We start from the raw sequence: 21,030 nt of genomic DNA, 5'->3' as shown, positions 1-21,030 counted from the left end.
GCTGCGATAACAATTTGTGTAGCTGGCCGTCTCAGGCCATTCTGGTCCGATGGTGTGGTAGGACCACAGATGGCGCAAGCCTAAATGTTGATTTATTACAATACACATTTACAAAACATGATTGAACGCCTAAAAGAACATGCTGACAAAAAAAATTGATAGGGTTATCAGAATTATAGTGTTCGGTAATAGTATTTTGTAGAAACAACATGCATGAGGAGTCAGTGGCCACAACGGTTTAGGTATTGACACGTCGCTCATCACTGTAAGGTAAAGGTCCCGAGTTCAAATCCAGTAGCCTTGCATTCACAAAAAAAAAACAGTGACACCCCTAGAGTTGATTTGACCTCCTCTGCTGTGGCAAATAAATTTTAAAAAAATTCAGCCTTTAATTTTGTGATTGTAAATAAAATGGCAGCTTCTCTAAGTAAAAATGTTCTTAAATGAAACAGCAACAAAACCCACAATGTAATTAGAATGAAATCACAGAGAGAGAAACCAACCTCAGAATAAAGTGTTTGTTATTAAAATAAAAAAGGTTTGATGTCCCAAGTACAATTATATTTAAGTCAAATTCAGACAGATAATCGAGCAAAGCAAGGCAGACTATTTGTATTTGTATAAAAAAACATGTAAGCAAGCAACACCAAAGAAAAAAAATTGGCTAAGGTCCTTATTCAAAAAAGAAGATATTATGTACTAGTATAAACATTTTTATAGTTGGGTGTATCAGATCATTCTGGTCAGCCGGCTTCTCTTTCAGATATTGCATTTCACCATATTTAATGGTTAATTTGATGAAAGTTTTGGATAGATAAAAAGCTAAATGAGCAAATTATCAGTTTGTTGCAGTTGTTTGTAGAAACAACATGGAGCAAGTAGATGCAACCAAGGGAGAAAAAAAATTGCCAAGATCTTCACTCAAAAAGAAAATTTGGTATGATCATTTTTGGAGTTAAGTTGCCTCGAATCATGGTCAGCCTGTCTGGAAGTAAAACATGGCATTTCAAAATATTCAGTGTTAATTTGGTGAAAATGATGGACAGACAAAACCAGCTCGAGTAGGCAGACGAGGATGATTAGAAATGACTAAGACCTCTATAACAATGAGATAAGGTCTGAGGCAAAAAGATAGCCCACCCTAGTAGTATTTTGTCTATACATTAAATTGTGAGTTTTCATTTTTTTTTTTTTTTTTAATAACTTTTTCAGTTAATTATTAATTGAACCTTGTTACTTATATGCCAGTAATCCCTGGAAATAATAGTAAATACTGATTTTGAAGTGGAACAAAAACATAGAACACCTGTTGTTTGTAAACAAAAGTAATACCCGAATCCAATTGTGAATAAAGTTATGAAACTCAGCTTGTTGTTACTATCTATGTAAACATTTGTAACGGGTCTTGCTAGTTGTTTGACGCAATCTGAATATGCAATTATATTAAGAATCAGATAAGAAAATCATAGAATATCAATTTCGTAAATATCAAGATACCTAGGATTGGTAGGAAAGTCATTTCTACCTTTTTAAACCACTCAGAAGACTACAGAAAGAAGAAAATACCAGATAGGCCATCTGTCTTAACCAGCAGGAGGAAAAACGAGCAATTTTGAGTATCGCTTCAAATTCCTGATTGACATCTTGGCAAATCGCTCAGAGAATTGGAATGTCAACCAACATTAAAAAAAAAAAAAAGAAAAAAAGGTAAAGAGGGTCATAAATGATGCCATGCACATTCAAAGAAGGAAAATTAAATGGATTCCACTATTAAATAAAGTTCGTAAGGAACTCAATAAACAATTGACATATCTACTGGAAGGAATAGAGAGAAGTACTATCTTTAGAAGTAAAAAAATAAAATAATAAATAACATTAACGGTCCTGATAGTTGGGTATGTTATTTCCACCATCTACTGAAAGAACAAATGATATTTTCAAAAAGGCAAATAAGTACAGGAATTGTGATGGTATATGGTGGCATCCGTTACAGTAAGAAAACAGAAATTGTATTTGTATATAATAGAATGAACAGTAACCGATATCTTCAATTAATAGAAAATTAATTAACAAGGTACCTAGAGACAATACCAAGTGAATAATTTGTATTCCAGCAGGACAATACAATGAAAATGGTAAAAGCCTTTTTTTTTAAAAAAGAAAAAAAAGAACTTGTGTTGGAATGGCCACTAGGTCTTCAGATTTTAATTTTTCTAAATGTCTGAGGACATCCTTTCAGGGATCTTTATAAGGACTGATGCTAGTTCCAAAACAAAAGAAGCTCTCCGGATGGAGAATTAATTGAGCAAAACAATGCATACAATATGAATATGTAATACTGGGATTGCCAGTTTGTTGTAATTTTTATAGAAAAAACATGCAGCAACTAGATAACAAAGGGAAAAAACGGCTTAATCAAACGGGAAAATATATAGTGGTATGAACACTTTTGTAGTTAGGTTGTATCAGATCCTGGTCAGCTAGTTTGGCTTGACAATGCTTCTTTTCACCACATTCAGTGGTTAATTTGTCAAAAATGCCTGACCACCTAAGCACAGCTATACTTAAATGAAATAGGAACAAATCCTGCAGTGTAATAAGAATGAAATTCCAGAGAGGAATCAACTGCAGAATAAAGTGTTTGTTATATTAAAAAAAAAGTTTGATTTTATCAAGCACAATTATATTTAAACAAAATATCAACGAAAACTGCAGTGTGATAAGAATGAATGAATGCCCAGATAAAGAGTTAAATGAGCAAAGCATGGCATACAATTTGAATACATAAAACTGGGAAATTATCAGTTTGTCGTAGTTGTTTGTAGAAATAGAATACATCAAGTAGATAACACCAAGGAAAAAAACGGCTAACAATAAGATCCTTAGTCAAAAAGGAAAATATTATATAATATTATATAAACATTTTTGAAGTTAAGTAGTATCAGATCATCCCGATCCACATCATCATACCGGTTGGTTAATTTGACAAAATTTTTGAACCAACAAAATTGTTAATTTAAAAAAAAAATCCTAAGTATATTCAAGTAATTATATTCAATTGCAATATCAATGAGAACTGAAATGTGATACGAATAAATGCCCAGAGAGCTAATAGAGAAAAAGGCATACAATTTGTATTTAAAAAAAAAAAAAAAAAAAAAAAAAAACAAGTATATAACAAAAAAGAAAAAAATTGGCTATGATCCTTATAAATTATTCTTAAAGAAAGATATATACTGATATTAACATTTTTGTAATTCGGATGTATCAGATCATACCGATAGCTAGTTTGCCTTCAGAAGACACAGTATTTCACTCAGTGGTAAATTTGACGAGTTTCGGACCAACAAAATCAGCAAGAATAGGCAGACAAAGATGATCAGAATTGACCAGCAACAAAAAACTGCAGCATTGTAATGAACAGCCCAAAAGAGGAGTACCAACCGCAGAATGAAGTGTATGTTTTATTATCTTATTAACTACTTCAATTAATTTTTCTTTCTATCTATGGTCTTGGTTGAGTGTCACAAGCGAGATTCAAACCCACGACCTTCGGCTCAATATGCCACAGCTATAACCACTTGAGCTAACGCGACGTTGATCCACTCGGACACCAACTCATCTCAACTAACAGCCTTTCGAATTTTCCCACTTTGTGCCATTCATCTCAACCAAGACATTAGATAAAAAGAATAATTAATTGAAATAATTAATATTAATTATGAATGCTAAACATTTATGGATTATAAATTGCTTTGACTTCCTCCCTCTGACATCTACTACACTTCAACATTTCAACTTCACAAACTTAAAGCCTCAAATTTTACATTTTACATTAAAAAAATATTGATTTCCCAATATTTATGTTTAACTGAAATATCAATGAAAAGTGAAGTGGGATATGAACGAATAGAGAGCTAATCAAGCAAAACATACAATTTGTACATTTGTCGAAAACACGCAGCAAGTATATAACACAAAAAAATGGCTAAGATCCTTATTAAAAACGGAATATATTATGTACTGGTATTTTTATAATGATGATGTACCAGATCATCTTGATCAGCTAGTTTAGCCTGTCAGACAGGCATTTCAACATATTCAATGGTTAATTTGATAAAAGTTTTGGACCAACAAAATCAGCGAGAATAGGCAGACAAAGATGGTCAGAAATGACAAGCAACAAAAAACTGCAATGTTCTTCAAAACACTTCAACATTTTAACTTCACAAGCTTTAAGCCTCAAACTTTACATTTTACATTTAACAAATAGCGATTCCCCAAGTATATTTAATTGAAATATCACTGAAAATTTAAGTGTGATATGAACGAATGCCCAGCTAGAGAACTTTCAAGTATTATTCAAATATTACAATTTGAATGAGATTTTTTTTTTTTTTTGTGTGCAGAGATATCATTCGGCCGGTAGATAAACCCTTTTATTCAAGCAGAACAAGGGAAAGACGATTATCAATGACAGCTTATCAGACATGAGATAAACAAAAATTACAAAACACAAGGCTATAAAGTGCAATAGTTAAATATGGTATCATACAGGATGAACTTGAAGATTAAACATCATCTATGATAAGATTCAAGTGGAAGAGAAAGGCGGGCCTTTTTTCCTTTTTTTTCTCACTTACTGAGTTAACCCAAAGCTTACAAATTTTGCAGTCATGCAGCAGAAAATGCAAATAAATTCAACAATTGAAGGACGTACTTGGACTGCGCTCTCTCTCACGACCTGGGAGACGGATTCCCGCAGCTGGGCTGCCATCCCCGGCCTGCACAGGCCCCGAGAGAACTTCCTCTCGCTCATCTCGTCCCGTCCTCGGGTCGAAAAGCATACAAACGGTGGAAAATTATGGGATGACGCGTCGACGGATGCTGTTCTCGATGTTACACCGGCGGCCCGTTCGTCAGGGCTGGCAGGCTGCGGACTCCAACTGTCCTCATCGGGCTTTCGGTTCAGACAAAAACGAATCCTTCCCGTAAAGACAAGGACGACTGTGGCGCCACGCCGAGAACAAGGCCCGGCCCGACAAAGACCACCGGCCGCCTAAACGACATAATTTCAAACATTACGTTCATATTAGTGTGAATTCTAGCTTTAGTATGCTCATTCCCTTTGTAAGAAGTTGTAAAAATAATCAAAAATGTATAAACTCTAATAGGTCTCAACTCTCACACACATTCACTCACTCAGTCGCCCACTATCCCATCAGTTCACCCCTGATAGAGCATATAACATAATAGCTTAACATAAAGTAGGTTTTTCCAGATTTTTCTTAAGCTGGTTTTTGTTTTAACTCTTACTGTTCAGTTACATATTCAGTCACATCTTTATATTCACCCATTCACTACTCCTTTCACTCACTCCTTCACAGAGACTATGACTTAATAGCTAAACATAAAGTAAATTAAATTTTTCCAGATTTTTCTGAACTTGTACTGGTCTTTACTCTCACTCACACAACACATTCAAACACTCAGACACTCCCTGATCACTTACTAACACAATCAATCACATTCTTATATTATTTATAAACACCACACATTTCCACATTCCTATATTCAGTCACTCACTATTCCATCAGTTCACTCCCTCACAGAACATATAACATAATAGAAGAAGGAATATAATTATCAAAAAAGATTTTTACAAAAGGGCTTGTATACAAGTCGATATATATAAAATAATTAAATAACAAAAAGGTTACAAAATTTAATGCAAGAAAAAAATTATTATTAAACAAAATTTGTAGGAATACAATATAACATGTTACAATAGTTGAATATGATGAAGGAGAAAAGTAAGTATCAAGGAAAATTATAAAAGGGAGAAAAAAAGAATGTAGGGGTTAATTTGATCAAATCAAGGATTATTTGCAAAATAAGTTGAAAGCTTCAAGCCTGAAAGCACGAAGTGAGTGGGCCGACCTAATATGCCACCACAGAATATAGCTAGTATAAGTAGATACAGTTTTTCCAGATTTTTCTTAAGCTGGGTTTTGTTTTAACTCTCACTATTCACTCAGGCACTCACTGTTCACTTACTAACACACTCATTCACATCCTTATATTCACTCATTCAGTTTCTCATTCATTACTCCTTTCTCAGAGATTAAAACTTAATAGATAAACATAAAGTTGATTAAATTTTTCCCCTTTTTCTGAAGCTTGTACCGGTCTTAACTCTCACTCACACAATACATTCAATCACTCAGACACTCCCTGTTCACTTACTAACACAATCAGTCACAACCTTATATTCACTCATTCAGTCACTCACAGAGCACATAACATAATAGCTAAACATAAAGTAGATGCAATTTTTCTATATTTTTCTTAAGCTGGTCTTTGTTTTAACTCTTACTCACTGTTCAATCAGGCACTTACTATTCACTTACATACTCAGTCACATCCTTAATTCACTCATTCAGTTTCCATAGGAGAAAAGAATATACAATAATGGAAACTTAATTCGCCGCATGTTTTAATAGAGTGATTTTGTAAATCATAGATAGGGTGAACCTTTAAAACTTTTATTAATTACTATCATAATTGTTATAATTATAATTTTGATTTATTTCCTAAAGTCTGAACACCCACTAAGAATAGGATTTACCTTAACCTTACAATCTATCTGTATCGGAATTTTAGTAGGAATAATTAGTTCATTTATATTCTCATATATTATAATAATAATTAAACTAAGAGGAATATTAGTATTATTTAAATATATATCAAGTATCACCTCTAAACAGAAATTTCTTATAAACAGGAAACCATACTAGTACTAATCTTAATTCCTCTAATTTTTATAAAACAAGACCAAATTATTAATAATATTAAAAACCTTCATACAAGATCAGCCATAAAATTACAAAGTTACCATAGTCGTTATTCTTACATTCACTCAGTCACTCACTATTCCATCAGTTCACTCCCTCTTAGAGCATATAACTTAATATAAATATATTTATCAAAAAACTTTGTCACAATACGGCTTGGCACCTTTACAGAAAGTAGACACATATAAAATAATTAAATAACACAAAGGTTACAAAATTTAATGTAACAAAAATAATTATTAAACAAAATTTACATTCCTTTATTATTCATATATATTATATTTTATTATATATTATTATTTTATCATTCCTTCTCATTTCCTTTAAATTTCTCTATATATTTCTGTTGTTTAGTTTAATTTTTATAATTCCTCCTCATTTATTTCATATTTTTAGATACATATATTATGACACAGTACTTACAATATTTTATTTGGGTTTATTATGTTGAATAGGTCTATATTTTTAATAATTGTGATATCCATATTATTATTTATGTTTCTTACATAATTATTTGGAGATCGTGAGATGCAGTCTGGTGTGACGTAAGTTTTAGAAAAACATTTTCTTTATCGTGCCAACGTGTCGATCTTTATTGAGATCATCTTCAGGGCCTGGGATTTATAAACGTTGTTTAAATTACACAAATACACGTAGGCTGTGAAAAAATGAATTTATACAATGATTTTCTTGTATATATAGTTTAAGCTCTTGTAGCACTTGTAACTGGCTATATTTCCCGTATAAATAAATAGTGAGTGATTGAATGAGTGAATATAAGAATGTGAGATTGATTGTGTGATCAGGGAGTGTCTGAGTGCTTGAATGTGTTGTGTGAGTGAGAGTTAAGACCAGTACAAGCTTCAGGAAAATCTGTAAAAATGTAATTTACTTTATGTTTTGCTATAAAGTTATAGTCTCTGTTAAGGAGTGAGTGAAAGGAGTAGTGAATGAGTGAATATAAAGATATGACTGAATATGTAACTGAACAGTAAGTAAGAATTAAACAGAAACCAGCTTAAGAAAACTCTTGAAAAATTGCATCTGCTTTATGTTTAGCTATAACGTCATATGCTCTGTGAAGGAGTAAACTGATGGATTAGTGAGTGACTGAGTGAGTGTAAGAATGTGATTGATTGTGTTAGCAAGTGATCAGGGAGTGTCTGAGTGTTTGAATGTGTTGTGTGAGTGAGAGTAAAGACCAGTACAACCTTCAGGAAAAACTGTAAAAATTTAATTTACTTTATATTTAGCTATAAAGTCATAGGCTCTGTGAAGGAGTGAGTGAAAGGAGTTGAATGTGTGAATATAAAGATGTGACTGAATATGTAAGTGAACAGTAAGTGCCTGAGTGAACAGTAAGTAAGAGTTAAACAGAAACCAGCTAAAGCAAAATCTTGAAAAATTGCATCTGCTTCGTTTAGCTATTACGTCATATGCTCTGTGAAGGGGTGAACTGATGGAATAGTGAGTGAAGATAAGAGCGTGATTTAGTGTGTGAATAAATGTCTGAATGTGAAATGTAGACTAGACTTATAGTGAAAATTTTTTGTATTTTTATATTGTTAAAACGATTGTACTGAATTTATTTTATCATGTTCTACAATATCGAGGTGCAGCTTTTTCGATAAGAAATATCGTCTCGAACGCGACCTATTGTCTATTTCCTGGTTTACTAATGTCATGCGACGTGACAACAATTCCGTAACCTGTGATAACAAACAAATAATAATAATAATAACATAATCATTTAAAAAAATGTTGTTGTTCAAATATTCACGACTTGTCAGCGACCGTTCGCTGCTAACACAGATAAAGCAGGCGAAGTGCTGTTTCAGCACCAAAGATATTCGGCCTTTTGTTTGGAAGTATGTGGACACCTTTAAAGAATTTACAGGTGGATTTTTCTACATTGCATTTCTACTAGAATAACTCATTAACTTGATTAACAAATAAAATCAGTTGAAATGTATAAATTTAAATCGCTGCTTCAAACAATTGAGTATTCAAACAGTAGTTGGTTTTCAAATATACACAAAAAATAAAATAAGTCGATTATTTTAACATGTAGCTTGTCAAACATCATCAGAATAAACTTTTTTTTTCTCTAACAAACATTGTAGTGTTATAAAAATGTAATATGCTTAATCTGTTGCATGTGTGTATATGCATACACACTCAAAGACTAAAAACCGGACGCTTGTATTTATTTGTTTATTTTTCATAATAAGTAGGCATAAAGGGGGCATTGGTGGCCGCAACAGTTTAGGTGTTGACATGGCGCTCATCGCTGTAAGGTAAAAGACAGGTTCAAATCCTGCTGCTTTGCATTCGAACTCGACATACTTACTATGGGCTTTTTACAAAAACCCTGGCACCCCGAGGGTTCATATGACTTCTGTTGTTGCAAACCCTTGTTAACAAAAAAAAGTATAAAGAATAGTAGGAGATTTGAAACAATTAATAACTTGTGGTTTACCTTTATTTATATATTAGAGTTACTAATCATTTTACACTCTCAAGGTAGAAAATAAAAAAAAGCTCAATTTCATCCTTTTCAATTCGTCGAGTAAATTGATGAAACATTAAATTTGCTTAACTTGTTTTTCTCTTGAAATCATGGTTTTACGCCCCAAAGATCTAGCCTGGGCAGATGCTTTGGCAACAAAGCCCAAGTCCTGGATGCACCGCGCTGTACCATCCACTATAATCTATAGCGGTTTAGGACCACTGGGGGTTTCGATCGAAGATAAGGTAGTAATCGACTGCGGTGCACTCCAGCTAGAGACGAAAATTTCATTGCTTTTACTACTGCACCGACCTTGATAGGTAGTCAACTCCAAACTGTCCAGATGCTAAAACAGCCATCAGAAGGCTTTATGAGAATAGTTTAGTCCTGCATCAGTTTCTCTGTTACTAGAGAGGCATCGAGTAGAAAGGCGACTCTCTTTACAGATGAGAGTCAGTTTGATTTGTGGCAATCAGATGACTGGGACTGTGTGTGGTCACAGCCTTTTTCAAAGACAGTCTTTAGTGGTATGTGGTAGAATCAACATCCATGCCCTTGCCAAACTGATTATAAAACAGAATGGTTCTTTGATTGCACTAAGGTACATCAAGGACTTTCTTCTGGAAGCTGTGTCCTATTTTCTCCATTTATTGGGGACAGCTTTGTGTTATTGATAATACTCACGCAGCATTTGGTTGTCTACAGTGGTTTAGGGCCATTGGGTGTTTTGATCGAAGATAAGGTATTAATTGACGGCAATGTAAGATGGCTAGAGATGAACATTTTATTGCTCTTACTACACTACGGAACTTGTCATTTAATAGCTTGCTTGATAGGTATTAAACTCCAAACTGTCTGCATCAGGTTCTGTACTATTGGAGAAGCAACTTGTAGAAGGCAACTCCTCTCATTTCAGCATCTTGCTTGGAAACTTGAACAATGGGGGATGGCAATTCTCTTCATGGTTGAGGGCCAATTTGGTTTGACAATTAGATGACCAGGAGTGGAATAACCTAGAGAATGCTTTGCTCCATATGTCATGCAGCCATTTCAAAAACATGCAATTATAGTATGGTAATGGAATCAACTTCCATGCCAGTACCGAACAGAATGGATCTTTGACTGCACTACAGTACGCTGAAGAAGTTCTTCTGGAAGTTGCAGTCCCATTCACTTCATTCATTGGAGACAAATTTATGTTATTGCATGATAATGCTCAACTTCTTGTAGCACGAGTTGTAACCCATTACTTGGAGGATATAAGAGTTACCATCGTTCGCCGTCTCCCATTCGCCATATCACCACAAGCATTGAATAGCTTCCTTTGTTGAATGGGATGCTGGTTTGTGTCCTTAGGCAGGGGTTATTTACTGGCTGGTTACAAAATGTAACATAAATAGGGTCAAACTTAACCAACTGTTATCCATCATTTAGCTTATTCTACATATACTTAAGCTAGGTCTAAAACGAAAGGAACACAAACTGGCCCTAAGGAAGAAATATTATTCCTTTTCCTCTTTAAACAAAAATGATTAAGCTATTTGGCCTTCTCCAATCATTACGGTAATTTTGTCTGTCATATGCATTTCACCATACTGTCTTATTTGTTTAATTACTACCACTAAAGATGGCCAAAGTGCTGGTTCATCGAGCTGAACAGAAAATTAAATAAAAGCTCAAGCTATACAGGTTCTTCATTCCCTGTGGACATACGAATTAAATAAATTTCTATATTTTATTTTTGTATAAACTTATGAAAAGTGAATTACAATATAAATAACCAAATAAATATTGAAGGGAGGAGCGAAAAAGAAGTTCTGGATGAACTGATGATGCCAAAGTATAACTACCTTGAAGATATACCAGAAGAAGTTATCAAATTAAGACTGAACAATTTCAAGGTAAACTGGAAGTTTATAATTTTTATACACCACTAAGAAGCTGGTGACCTTTTATATTTTAATTTCTTTTAGGAATTAAAAATAGGTGGTTGTGACAGTCTCGATGTTATGTCAATGTTGAAATTGCACCGTGTGACTATCAAAAATCGTGCTATGATATTGGAAGAAGCTGGGTTTTACAAAGATATGATAACGGTGTCCACGCTTAAAACGTAAGCCTGATTTGTAATTTTCAATCTTTTTGTTGCAAAGATTTTTTTTTAGGTATTTGCAGTTAGCAAAACATTCTGTAAAAATTTTGAAAAAATTGCAATTTATGAGCATGGACAACAATGTGATAAAGAGCATGGTAAAATATGTAGATGTAGATGAAAGTGAATGTGTATCTTTCACAGATAACATGACTATACTTGAAGCTAAAGTAGGTATCCAGTTCCAAGAGTACCTGAGACAAAATTGATCTATTTTGTATTCTATTAAAAAAAAATTTTTTCACAGAATTTCATAATGAGAAAATATTTAGAAAAGAGGCTTGGAATGAAAGAGGAAAATTTGCAACCCGTACAATTGTTTCACTTGCAACGTATGAAGCATAAAAGCCTTAGGATTTTGAAGGAAAACATTGATTTGTGCGAAAATAATATTGGCTTGCCTACAAAAAAGGTTCAGTAATTGTGACAAACACTAGATTATAAATTCTAATTATTTATATTCTAGGTGGCCGCAAATATGTTTCTTCTATACCAGAACACAGAAAACACATACAAAATAATCAACCAGGTGAAGCAGATAGGAGGGGTGGACGTTAAAGAAGTGCTAAGATCCAACCCAAAGATTCTTTCAGAGAGTGTAGAAAATATGCAAGACATAAAGGCTACCCTAAAAGTAAGATCTCACCTCTGTCAAATTAACTGTTTACAAAATTATTAAATAATGAACAATCTCAGGAGTTCAATATTCCCGAGAAGGTAGCCACTGGGTTGAAACGTGTGCTTACACTAAACGCCAAAACAGTCCGTCAGAGGATCTTAGATTTGGATGAGTTTGAGTTTCTATCTGCATGCAGGAACCACCCAAGAGTCTATGACATCATCTTCTACCATAGAAAAGTAGCCAAGCGCTTAAAACTACTTGATGAAATCAGGCTCAACTCTGTGACTGTTAATGCATTAGCTTCTGGAACCAAAAACTTTAACAAGTGAGTCTTGCAATTAAATTTCTTATGGGATTTCCTCTTGAGGTCTGCAAGGTGATGTGCTTTTTATAATAGACTGACAAAATAGCACACGGACTAACTGTAGAACAGGGGGGCCGAGGTAGCCGTGTGGTTAAGGCATCAGATTCTGGGCTAGTAGACCCCGCGGTCGTGGGTTCGATCCCCATCGCCGCCGCCGGACTTTTTCTGATGCCTAAGGGGACCGGTGGCCGCAATTTAAAGAAATTGACACGGCACTCATCAATGGAAGGAGTGGGATCAGATCTCAGCGACCCTGAATTGGTCCCANATATATATATATTTATAAAAGGAGCTCAAGGCAGTAATAAAACAATTGAATTTCCATCACAACACTGTACTTACAATTTTTAAAGATTTTTTTAATTTTCTAGTTATTGGTTTTTATGCCTTTGAAATTTTCACTTGTTAAATAGTTCTATACTTTTATGCATTTCAATTTCATTCTCACTAGTATATACATTCTTGCTAATAAATACTTTCTTTCAGCAACACATTCAGTTCTAACTGCTTTGACTGACTATTCCTAAATTTTGTTATACATTTTAATCTCTTTTAAGTAACGTGAAACTTTTTCAACCTATTCCGTCTTGTTACCCTGATATTGAATTTGGAATATTATACTTTTTTTTTTTTTTTTAAGGAATGTACACAGGGTATTCAATCTATTATATCTGACCAACACAACATTACATCTTTATCGTCGTACTCTGCACATAAAATGTGTTAGGCAGGGTGGCCTATTCTTAGGCATGTTAGTACTTCTCATTGTTTAGTCCTTGATTGTCCTAAGTTTATTTAATTAATATTTGTTCCATTCCAATGGAATTTGCCATATACATTATTCCAATTAATTATTCTTTTCATCTAAGGTTTTTGGTTGAGATGAAAATTAGTGTCACGAGTTGGATTCGAACCTATGACCTTCAGCTCAATATGAAAAAATGTGCAAAAAGAGGGAAAATTCGTACAGTTGCAGGTTGAGATGGGAAGTTGGTGTTCGAGGGGATCGTGGGTTCGAATCCTGCTCTTGACACTAATTTTTCATCTCAACCAAAAACCTTAGATGAAAAGATTAATTAAATGGAATAATTAAAAGAAGTAATTATTCACTACTAGCTCCCCATGGCCACTTCACAAGTCACTGAGAATCGAATCCTGATTACATGACATTTGAAAAAATGGCAAAAAGAAGGAAAAGTACTGCCACTGAGCTTCTAGCATATTCTGTTTAATTCCCATTTTAACAAATCAAATGAAGACAAACTTTTAGAGCGACAGATAAGAAAATAACTTTCTTATTACAATATCATAATAAATTCTATTTGTTGAAATCGTTCAAGATATTACGACCACGGATATGACCGAACTTCAGGACGGGATACAATCTATTTTCTTAGCAAGGAGTTCAACCGCGATAAAGGAGAATTAAGGGCCAAACTCAAGTGTCATCCATTCTGGGAGCATATTCCACTGATTCACATTTGGAAGATTGCCACCCACCTCAAAGAACGCTTTACGACCGATGAAATATATAAAAATATCTACATACTTCTGTACCCTCTGTGAGTATATATTTTTATAATTTGTTGTACAAACACCAAAGGAAAAAAACAAATTTTATAGAAAGAAGATAGAAAAAGAGCTTGAAATGATGGAGAGCAGGCCTGAACTGAATAGCTTTAAAACTGACGGGAAAGTGAGAAGCGATATGGTTCTTCCATTGGTAATCTATTACATAGAAAAGGCGAACAATTTCAACTACAATGGCGTCTGGGATTATGACTCTGAAGCTCAGCAATTGGGTTTTGATGTACCATTACAATATAAAGTGTCATTGTAAATGTAATTTTAAGAAATGTTTATATTATTTAAATACTTGGATATTTATTATTCATTCCACCTGTCATTATTACCAATGGATCTTCAAGACACAGTTTGCCGTTTCAATTTGTGATTCTGGTACACATGAAAGCTCTTGCTTTTGCTAGTTTGTCATCTTGTTCTTTACCTTCAATACCCTACATCAAGGTTATAGGTGGAGGAGCCGTGCTGCATGAGAAAATCTATGCATCTTTTAAAGATATTTCTTGTGTACAGTTCTACTGCATGGATCTTAGCTTGGAAAACTGATGATGTAGGGCCTAGGTCAGGGGGCCGCCGAGTGGTTAGCGTGAGAGACTCTCGGCTCGTAGATCCCGCGGTCGTGGGTTAGATTCCCGCCGTCGCCCCTGGCCTTTTTTTCACGATACCCTTCCCTCCAAAACGAATTCGCATACAATACATTGTCTTTGGCTAATATGCAAAGAACATAAAGCCATAAAAAAAAAAGAATTGTTTCATTTTGGTAGACATTTTTGTAAACTGTCTCGTTATTTTAACTTTTTTTTAAGGTTTTTATTTACACCTCTTTTAGATTAGGTTTGGTTGAATAATTGCCTCTGTACAGGCCGACTGTTAAAAATAAATAAAAATAATGATAATAGGACATATCGTACTCGGATCACTAAAAAGTCCATTTGACCATCGACTCACCTAAAGAACAATGGATCAAACAAGAAAACCCTATACAAGCACTCACTCCTCTTCGGCCAGTTGGTCTGCACTGAAGCAATCATTTTGCTTAAAATTGCCCTTGAGGAGAGAATCGGAGGTTTTACGGGCTGAAAACGCTGTGGGAGAGTAAGTAGACCATGAGGGTTTTCTGATGATGGGCGAGAATTAGCCCAAGACGTAGAAAACAATGGGATAAATGTTTTTGTAATAAATTAGTTCCTTTTGTAAAGGAATCAAGAACCACGTGCTTTTTGGAATAAACCCTAATAAAAAATAATAAAAATAAATAAATAAAATAAAATACTCCATTTAGGAAGAATACAAATTAAAAAATATATAATAACCGACTGCATGGAATCTACAATAATTAAAAAATATATATCGTTAAGTGGTTTTGACCACTCCATTTGTGCCACTAAACGAGTAGACTTAATGTGCCCTTATAAATATATATGTAAATTAGAAAGTAAGAATAAGGATTTAAATCGCTTAAGATTAGTTGGTTCTTTTTAAACATTTTTTGTCTGCCAATTTTTGCTGTTTTATCAGACATGCTTTTGTTATTTTCAGTGGTGGGTTTAGTCAATATCAAAAATAAGTACTGTTCATCACATATAAATCGCGTCTGTCTTCCTCTTCTTAGCCGATATAAAATTTGATGGATGTGAAAACTGAGAGAAGAGCTATTCTTTAAATGGTAGACCTTGCGTTGATAAAAATAACAATAACTGTTCTCTTTGTCATAGGAATGCTAAAGAGCATAACTACCATTTCTTACCAATATGACCCTCACTCATCAAAAGTGTTTATCAACGGCAGTGTCTTTCAAGAGATAAATTATTCCTGGTTTGACTGACTTGAAAACTACTGAACTACACAATAGTTACAAATAAAAAAGTCTTTCATAAGAAATTATTTTTTATTCTTATGATAATAAAATTATAACATAAATTAACAATTTATTACAATGTTTATTTAATTAACACATTAAATGAACTTGTTCATTCTTTAGTTTTTAATTCTTTAAGGCGTCTCATCCAGGTTTACCGTCTCAGATCTGAAAAATTATTATTTTAATAAAACATAAACTAAAATTAGGAATAGTTCATGATTATACAGAATTTCGCTGAGTTGGCCATCGTCTTGATCATACGTGTCATCAAGATGACAAAGGAAAGAGTCGTTTTCGTAAGTCGGGAAGAAAAATTCAGGCTTATCCCAGAGATTAATATCCGGGGGAATGAGATGCCCTTCTGACGTCATGTGTTTAATGATGTCTTTGTTACACGACGACATCTCATTGCATATGATGCACTTATTCCAGTAAATCTGTCTCCTTATGTAATTTACAAATTTTACCTGAAAGTTGTAAAATAATCAAATAAGAAATGTACAAATCATTCAGTGAGGATTGAACAAATTACCTGTTTGTAAAAATCGAACCCCTTGGTAGAAGCGTCATAGTCGAAATTATGCAAAGTTTTCATATGGAGTAGAATGTTGTCCCAGCTGGATTCTGATGTTGGGCAAAATAAGCAAATAATAAAAGAGGGAAGTTTTTCTTCCCAGTCGGACCAATCGGCTGTGTCTTCTTCCTCGATACTTGGCTTTCTTTCTCGTTTTCCCTTATCCTACGATGTAAAATTTTAATAGATTTAAAACCAGTTTATTGGCCTGGTGCAAAAATAATGCAGGCTTTTAAAATGCAGTCAAAACTTTTTTTTAAATTTTTATAAAATGAAGAAAATTTATTCGAAATATTTCCCATTACAATCTATATATTTTTGCCAGTGGAATAAGTGCTTTTATTCCACTGGCATAAAAATCTTTACTTCAACTCACAATAAAGTCTTGGAAGGCGTTTCGGCTTCACCATGTTCCCTATAGTTTTATTTCTCAAGAAGTGATCAAAATGCCTAAAAAAGTGGAAGACTGTAGGTATGAGGTCGGGTGAATATGGAGGGTGTGTTAAGGTTTCATATCCTTATTCTATCAAGTCCTTAACTTTTGTAGAAGAAGAATTATCCCTGTATAGTTTACCAATACTGGACAAAGACATTGCAGTTCAGTTTCACCATAATTCAGGAAATTATAGTGAACAACTCCAGCAGTACATCACCAAACAGTCACTATAACTTTTTTGGTTAATGATTTCTTCAAGAAATGAATCATTTTGGCGGTGCAACAAAAGAGACAAGCAAATTTTTGTAAAAAGCGTCGATTTCTTTGGGCTTCGGTTAGTTCATGCGGAGTCACTTGTCAAGCTTTTTTAATTTACCAAGTTGCACCATATGGCGCAATAATGGTTGAGTGGTCAACACCAAGCACTTCTGCGATTTCTTGTGTTGTCTTATGTGAATTTTCTTCAATCAACGTTTTGAGTTGATCATCTACAATGGAAGGCCTACCACGACCTTCCCTGTCTTCGAGATAGAAATCACCAAGACAAAATCTCTGAAATCATCGCTACACCGTACATTTGCTAACGCTTCCCTCCCTCCAAACTGTATTGATGTTTTGCGTGGTTTGGGCCACACTTTGTACAAATAAAAATTTGACGTAAATCTAGTTTGGAGATATTTAACTTCGCAGGTCTTCACTCTTATAAAATAAAATATTTTGTATAAAAGATAAAACAAGTACTTATTTTAATCCATTAATTAGATTTGAGTATTTAGCTTTGTTTACATGACAAAAACCTGTGAAAATAAAACAAATTTTCAAAACCTCGTACCTTCCAACTCGTACCCGGTTCAAGATAATTGACAATGTAGAACTTGTCGTAAAACTGATTATCTGGGTTTATTCGTTTGTGGCCCTTTTTCCTCATATGCTCCTTCAGGATGACCCTGTCCTTGAAGACTTTCTCACAGAAGATGCACTGCAAACTAAAATATTTCTGAGTTGATAATCTTCCATTATTTCGAAAATACTTACTCATCCATTTTCTGGTCCAAAGCCTGGAACAGTTTGTCCAGGAAAACAAGATTATCCGGATGGCCAAGCAGTACATTGTGGCTTTCATTCAGGTGGGTCACATATTGCTGCCTTGTCGGTTCAATTATCTGACGGCACATGAAACAGCCACGGCTGAAACATCTGTCCTCCCTCTCGAACCTCTGCTGCTCTAACACCATTTCCTACAGGTTGTATGATTATAACGGTTGTTAAATACTTAAAAATGAGTAATATGAAACTTACGATCGTCTCGTTTCTAAGTTTCTCACGGATCATTTTGTCATCTTTGTCTATGTCGGACAGTAAAAAAAACTCCTGATCTGAATAAACGACACCGTCTTTTTTAACATCGACTAACATTGTTGAGCAATACTGCTTCACCTGGTCTATACTCATCTTGTGTTTCCAAAATTCTAAATACCTGTAAAAAATTCAATTATTTAAAATGCAAAAAGGCACCTAAAAACTTTTTTAAAAATATGCTTGTGAGTTAATTATAACGACCAAGCTGGGATTCAAACTCAGAACTAACATGTGACAAATACAAGACATCCTAACTAACTGAAAGTAATGGAAAAAAGCTGTGGCCAGGTGCCTCCCATAACCAAAACATGCTGACGAAGGCTTATGTGACCAATTGAACATTATATGTTTCCATGTCCGTCCTTTATTTGTGCTGTGACCTGCTGAGTCGTTTGTAATACTGAATCAATGGAGAGTCACATGATTTGCCCCATGTCCAGTCACTTGTGTTAATTCATAACTATGATCAAACTTTGCAGCTATCACTGGGAAGAATTTTTTGATGATTCATGTATGTATTTAGTAGCCATAATTGACCGCATTAATTATTGAACTTTTAATCTAAGGGTGGATGAAAAAGCCAAAGGTCGTTGGTTAGAAAACTTACTTGAGACACTTGCTTTTTCAACTTAACCAAGACCTTAGGTTAAAAGTTTAATTAATTTTTTATGAATCTTTTTCCCACGGATCCCTGCTTTCTAGCCTCATTTGGTATTAACACATATTTAATTAAAACTTCCGTCTGTTGGCTCCTTCCCTTCCTACACATCACTTTGTTTCTTCCCAGTAATGAATTTTTATCCACTTTTTGCTTAAGATGAAATAGTAATTTCTTTAACAAGAACTGAGTTGCTCTCTTAAGGCAATCACATTTCTATAGCAGGGATACTTAACTGTGTTTAATTTTTGAACCTGTTCTGCTAATTCTGTTAGGCTCTTCGAGAATTGCTAGTAGTTTGAAAACCAATTACTAGTGTGCTTTGACTGAATCTTTGTATTGACTTGTTTTGCTTCCATTTGGGAAAATTCTCATCTAATGGCCATGACATTGCTAATCTCTTTGCTAAATATTTCTCCCCTGCCATACTAGAATATGCTACACCTGTTTGGAACCCATTCTATCTAAATTATCAAAAAATTCTTCAATCTGTACAAAACAAATTTTTAAAAAAACTTTCCTACAAACTCAATCTTCCTCCGAATTCTGCCTACCCTGGAATCCGCTCTGAATTTAAACTTTTCGAACTGGCACTAAGAAGGGATTACTTTGATATTGTTTTTGTATTTAAATTATTGATAGTCCATATCTCCTCTCTCAACTACAGCTACATGTCCCTTCGTACTCTCTTAAAACCTATAAATTATTTTATATTGAATTCCAAAGCTCTAACTACATGATGATGACACAGAATGATGATCAAGAGTAACAACATCTGCAATAGCATTGACTTCTTCAAGTTCTGTGCAATCTATGAAAAACCTTATCTTACAACCTTAGTTGAATGCTTTTATATTTTATACTATACAAAATTATTACAATTTATTTCATTTACTGGTTCAACTAATTCTTGCACTCTAGTCTTATTATATATTTACAAAGAGCATTATTTTCATTAAATATGTACCTAATTATTGTAGTTTCAATTGTCTTTCAGCTTTATTTTGTTTCCTCTGCCTTATTTGGTTAGTAATTATGTCTTTCATTTTTGTTGTTCAGTTTTTACTCTTTAATTGTATTTTTATATTTATCATTTATATTTACCATTTATATTATTACCATGTATATACGTCCTTATTCTTTTTATATATATTATTTGTATTTTTACATATATTATTTATATTTTTTGTTATTGTAAAATGTCTTTTTTATAGTGGATTTCGATCCGTAAATAAATAAATAAATAAATAAAACTTGACGAACACTAGCTATTATTGATCATTTCTGGAAACGTTATGAGATACGGCGATTTTTATCTATATAAACTGCGCAAAAATGAATAGGGATATTTGTAATTTGTTCTTATTGTATTAATTTTAATTAAATTAACCGATTCTTGTTAGCTGGATAAAGCAAAATAGAAAATACAAACGAAAACAAAAAATTTGTTCTCATTTTTAATAATGGATTTACTTTAGAATAGTTAATCTTGGTGCTGGAATACATCAGAGATGCAACTATTAAATTTTTTAAGCAATGCGATGCTAGTACCCGGACAATCTGTTGCCAAGTAGGCAACTATTGCTTGGATGACGCATAAGAGAATAAAGAACGCTCTGTTATAAATTGGCCAAAATAGCTTTTTTTAATCTAATTTTTTCCCTCAATAGAAAAAATAATGTAAATAATAAAAATTTTGTTATATTCTAACTAGCTGGAGGTAAGTGACGCTAGACAGAAACCCCATTTTATATTGTGTATAATAATAATAATACTTTAGAATAGTAAATATGAAGATTACATAATTTATAAACAAACACTTTTTCTCGTTTTTTCTCCAATTATTGGGTTGTCCGGAAAATAATGCAGGATTTTGGTATTAAACAAAAAAAAAGAAACTAGTTACTTTAAAGCAATGTTCTTTAATCAAAATAATTTCCCATACTCTCAATACATTTCTCCCAACGTGTTGGTAACTTATTAATTCCGTCTGAGTAGAATTCAGAATTTTTAGAATTGATAAAGTCAATAAATGCATTTTCCAGTTCCGTTTGATT

General features: G+C 33.6%; 3 protein-coding genes across 6 annotated transcripts in view; 1 reads left to right on the top strand and 2 right to left on the bottom strand.

Annotated features, from left to right (window-relative positions):
- Nucleotides 1–5,115, bottom strand: part of LOC106666746 (dedicator of cytokinesis protein 9) — a 28,940-nt gene extending 23,825 nt beyond the window's left edge. The window contains exon 1 of one of the 2 annotated variants that reach the window (XM_024230285.1): nucleotides 4,721–5,115. In XM_024230285.1, coding sequence (XP_024086053.1) covers nucleotides 4,721–4,819 — 99 coding nt within the window. In that variant the 5' untranslated portion in view covers nucleotides 4,820–5,115. The remainder of the gene's footprint in view (nucleotides 1–4,720) is intronic. The other variant, XM_014394145.2, reaches the window with a different exon arrangement.
- On the top strand, nucleotides 156–14,374 carry LOC106666747 (transcription termination factor 5, mitochondrial). 3 transcript variants are annotated; one of them, XM_014394149.2, is made up of 9 exons: nucleotides 156–270; nucleotides 11,161–11,264; nucleotides 11,337–11,476; nucleotides 11,529–11,685; nucleotides 11,763–11,927; nucleotides 11,982–12,149; nucleotides 12,212–12,462; nucleotides 13,842–14,063; nucleotides 14,125–14,374. In XM_014394149.2, the coding sequence occupies exons 2-9, from the start codon at nucleotides 11,193–11,195 to the stop codon at nucleotides 14,339–14,341; spliced, it is 1,392 nt and encodes a 463-aa protein (XP_014249635.1). In that variant the 5' UTR covers nucleotides 156–270; nucleotides 11,161–11,192; the 3' UTR covers nucleotides 14,342–14,374. The 3 variants fall into 3 exon arrangements, with proteins under 3 accessions (XP_014249635.1, XP_014249634.1, XP_014249633.1); XM_014394148.2 differs by lacking the exon at nucleotides 156–270 and adding an exon at nucleotides 3,252–3,457; XM_014394147.2 differs by lacking the exon at nucleotides 156–270 and adding an exon at nucleotides 8,196–8,751.
- Nucleotides 14,375–16,004: 1,630 nt separating this feature from the next.
- LOC106666839 (zinc finger protein 277) overlaps nucleotides 16,005–21,030 on the bottom strand; it is a 7,116-nt gene continuing 2,090 nt past the window's right edge. The window contains exons 2-7 of the mRNA XM_014394317.2: nucleotides 18,256–18,433; nucleotides 17,992–18,194; nucleotides 17,789–17,942; nucleotides 16,479–16,685; nucleotides 16,172–16,413; nucleotides 16,005–16,111 (exon numbers count right to left, since the gene is read on the bottom strand). Coding sequence (XP_014249803.1) covers nucleotides 16,078–16,111; nucleotides 16,172–16,413; nucleotides 16,479–16,685; nucleotides 17,789–17,942; nucleotides 17,992–18,194; nucleotides 18,256–18,433 — 1,018 coding nt within the window. The 3' untranslated portion in view covers nucleotides 16,005–16,077. The remainder of the gene's footprint in view (nucleotides 16,112–16,171; nucleotides 16,414–16,478; nucleotides 16,686–17,788; nucleotides 17,943–17,991; nucleotides 18,195–18,255; nucleotides 18,434–21,030) is intronic.

The sequence above is a fragment of the Cimex lectularius genome, unplaced genomic scaffold (assembly GCF_000648675.2).
Source record: "Cimex lectularius strain Harlan isolate CLEC.00 unplaced genomic scaffold, Clec_2.1 scaffold2, whole genome shotgun sequence".
Taxonomy (NCBI): Eukaryota; Metazoa; Arthropoda; class Insecta; order Hemiptera; family Cimicidae; genus Cimex; species Cimex lectularius.
This window is presented reverse-complemented; position numbering and strand designations above follow the sequence as displayed.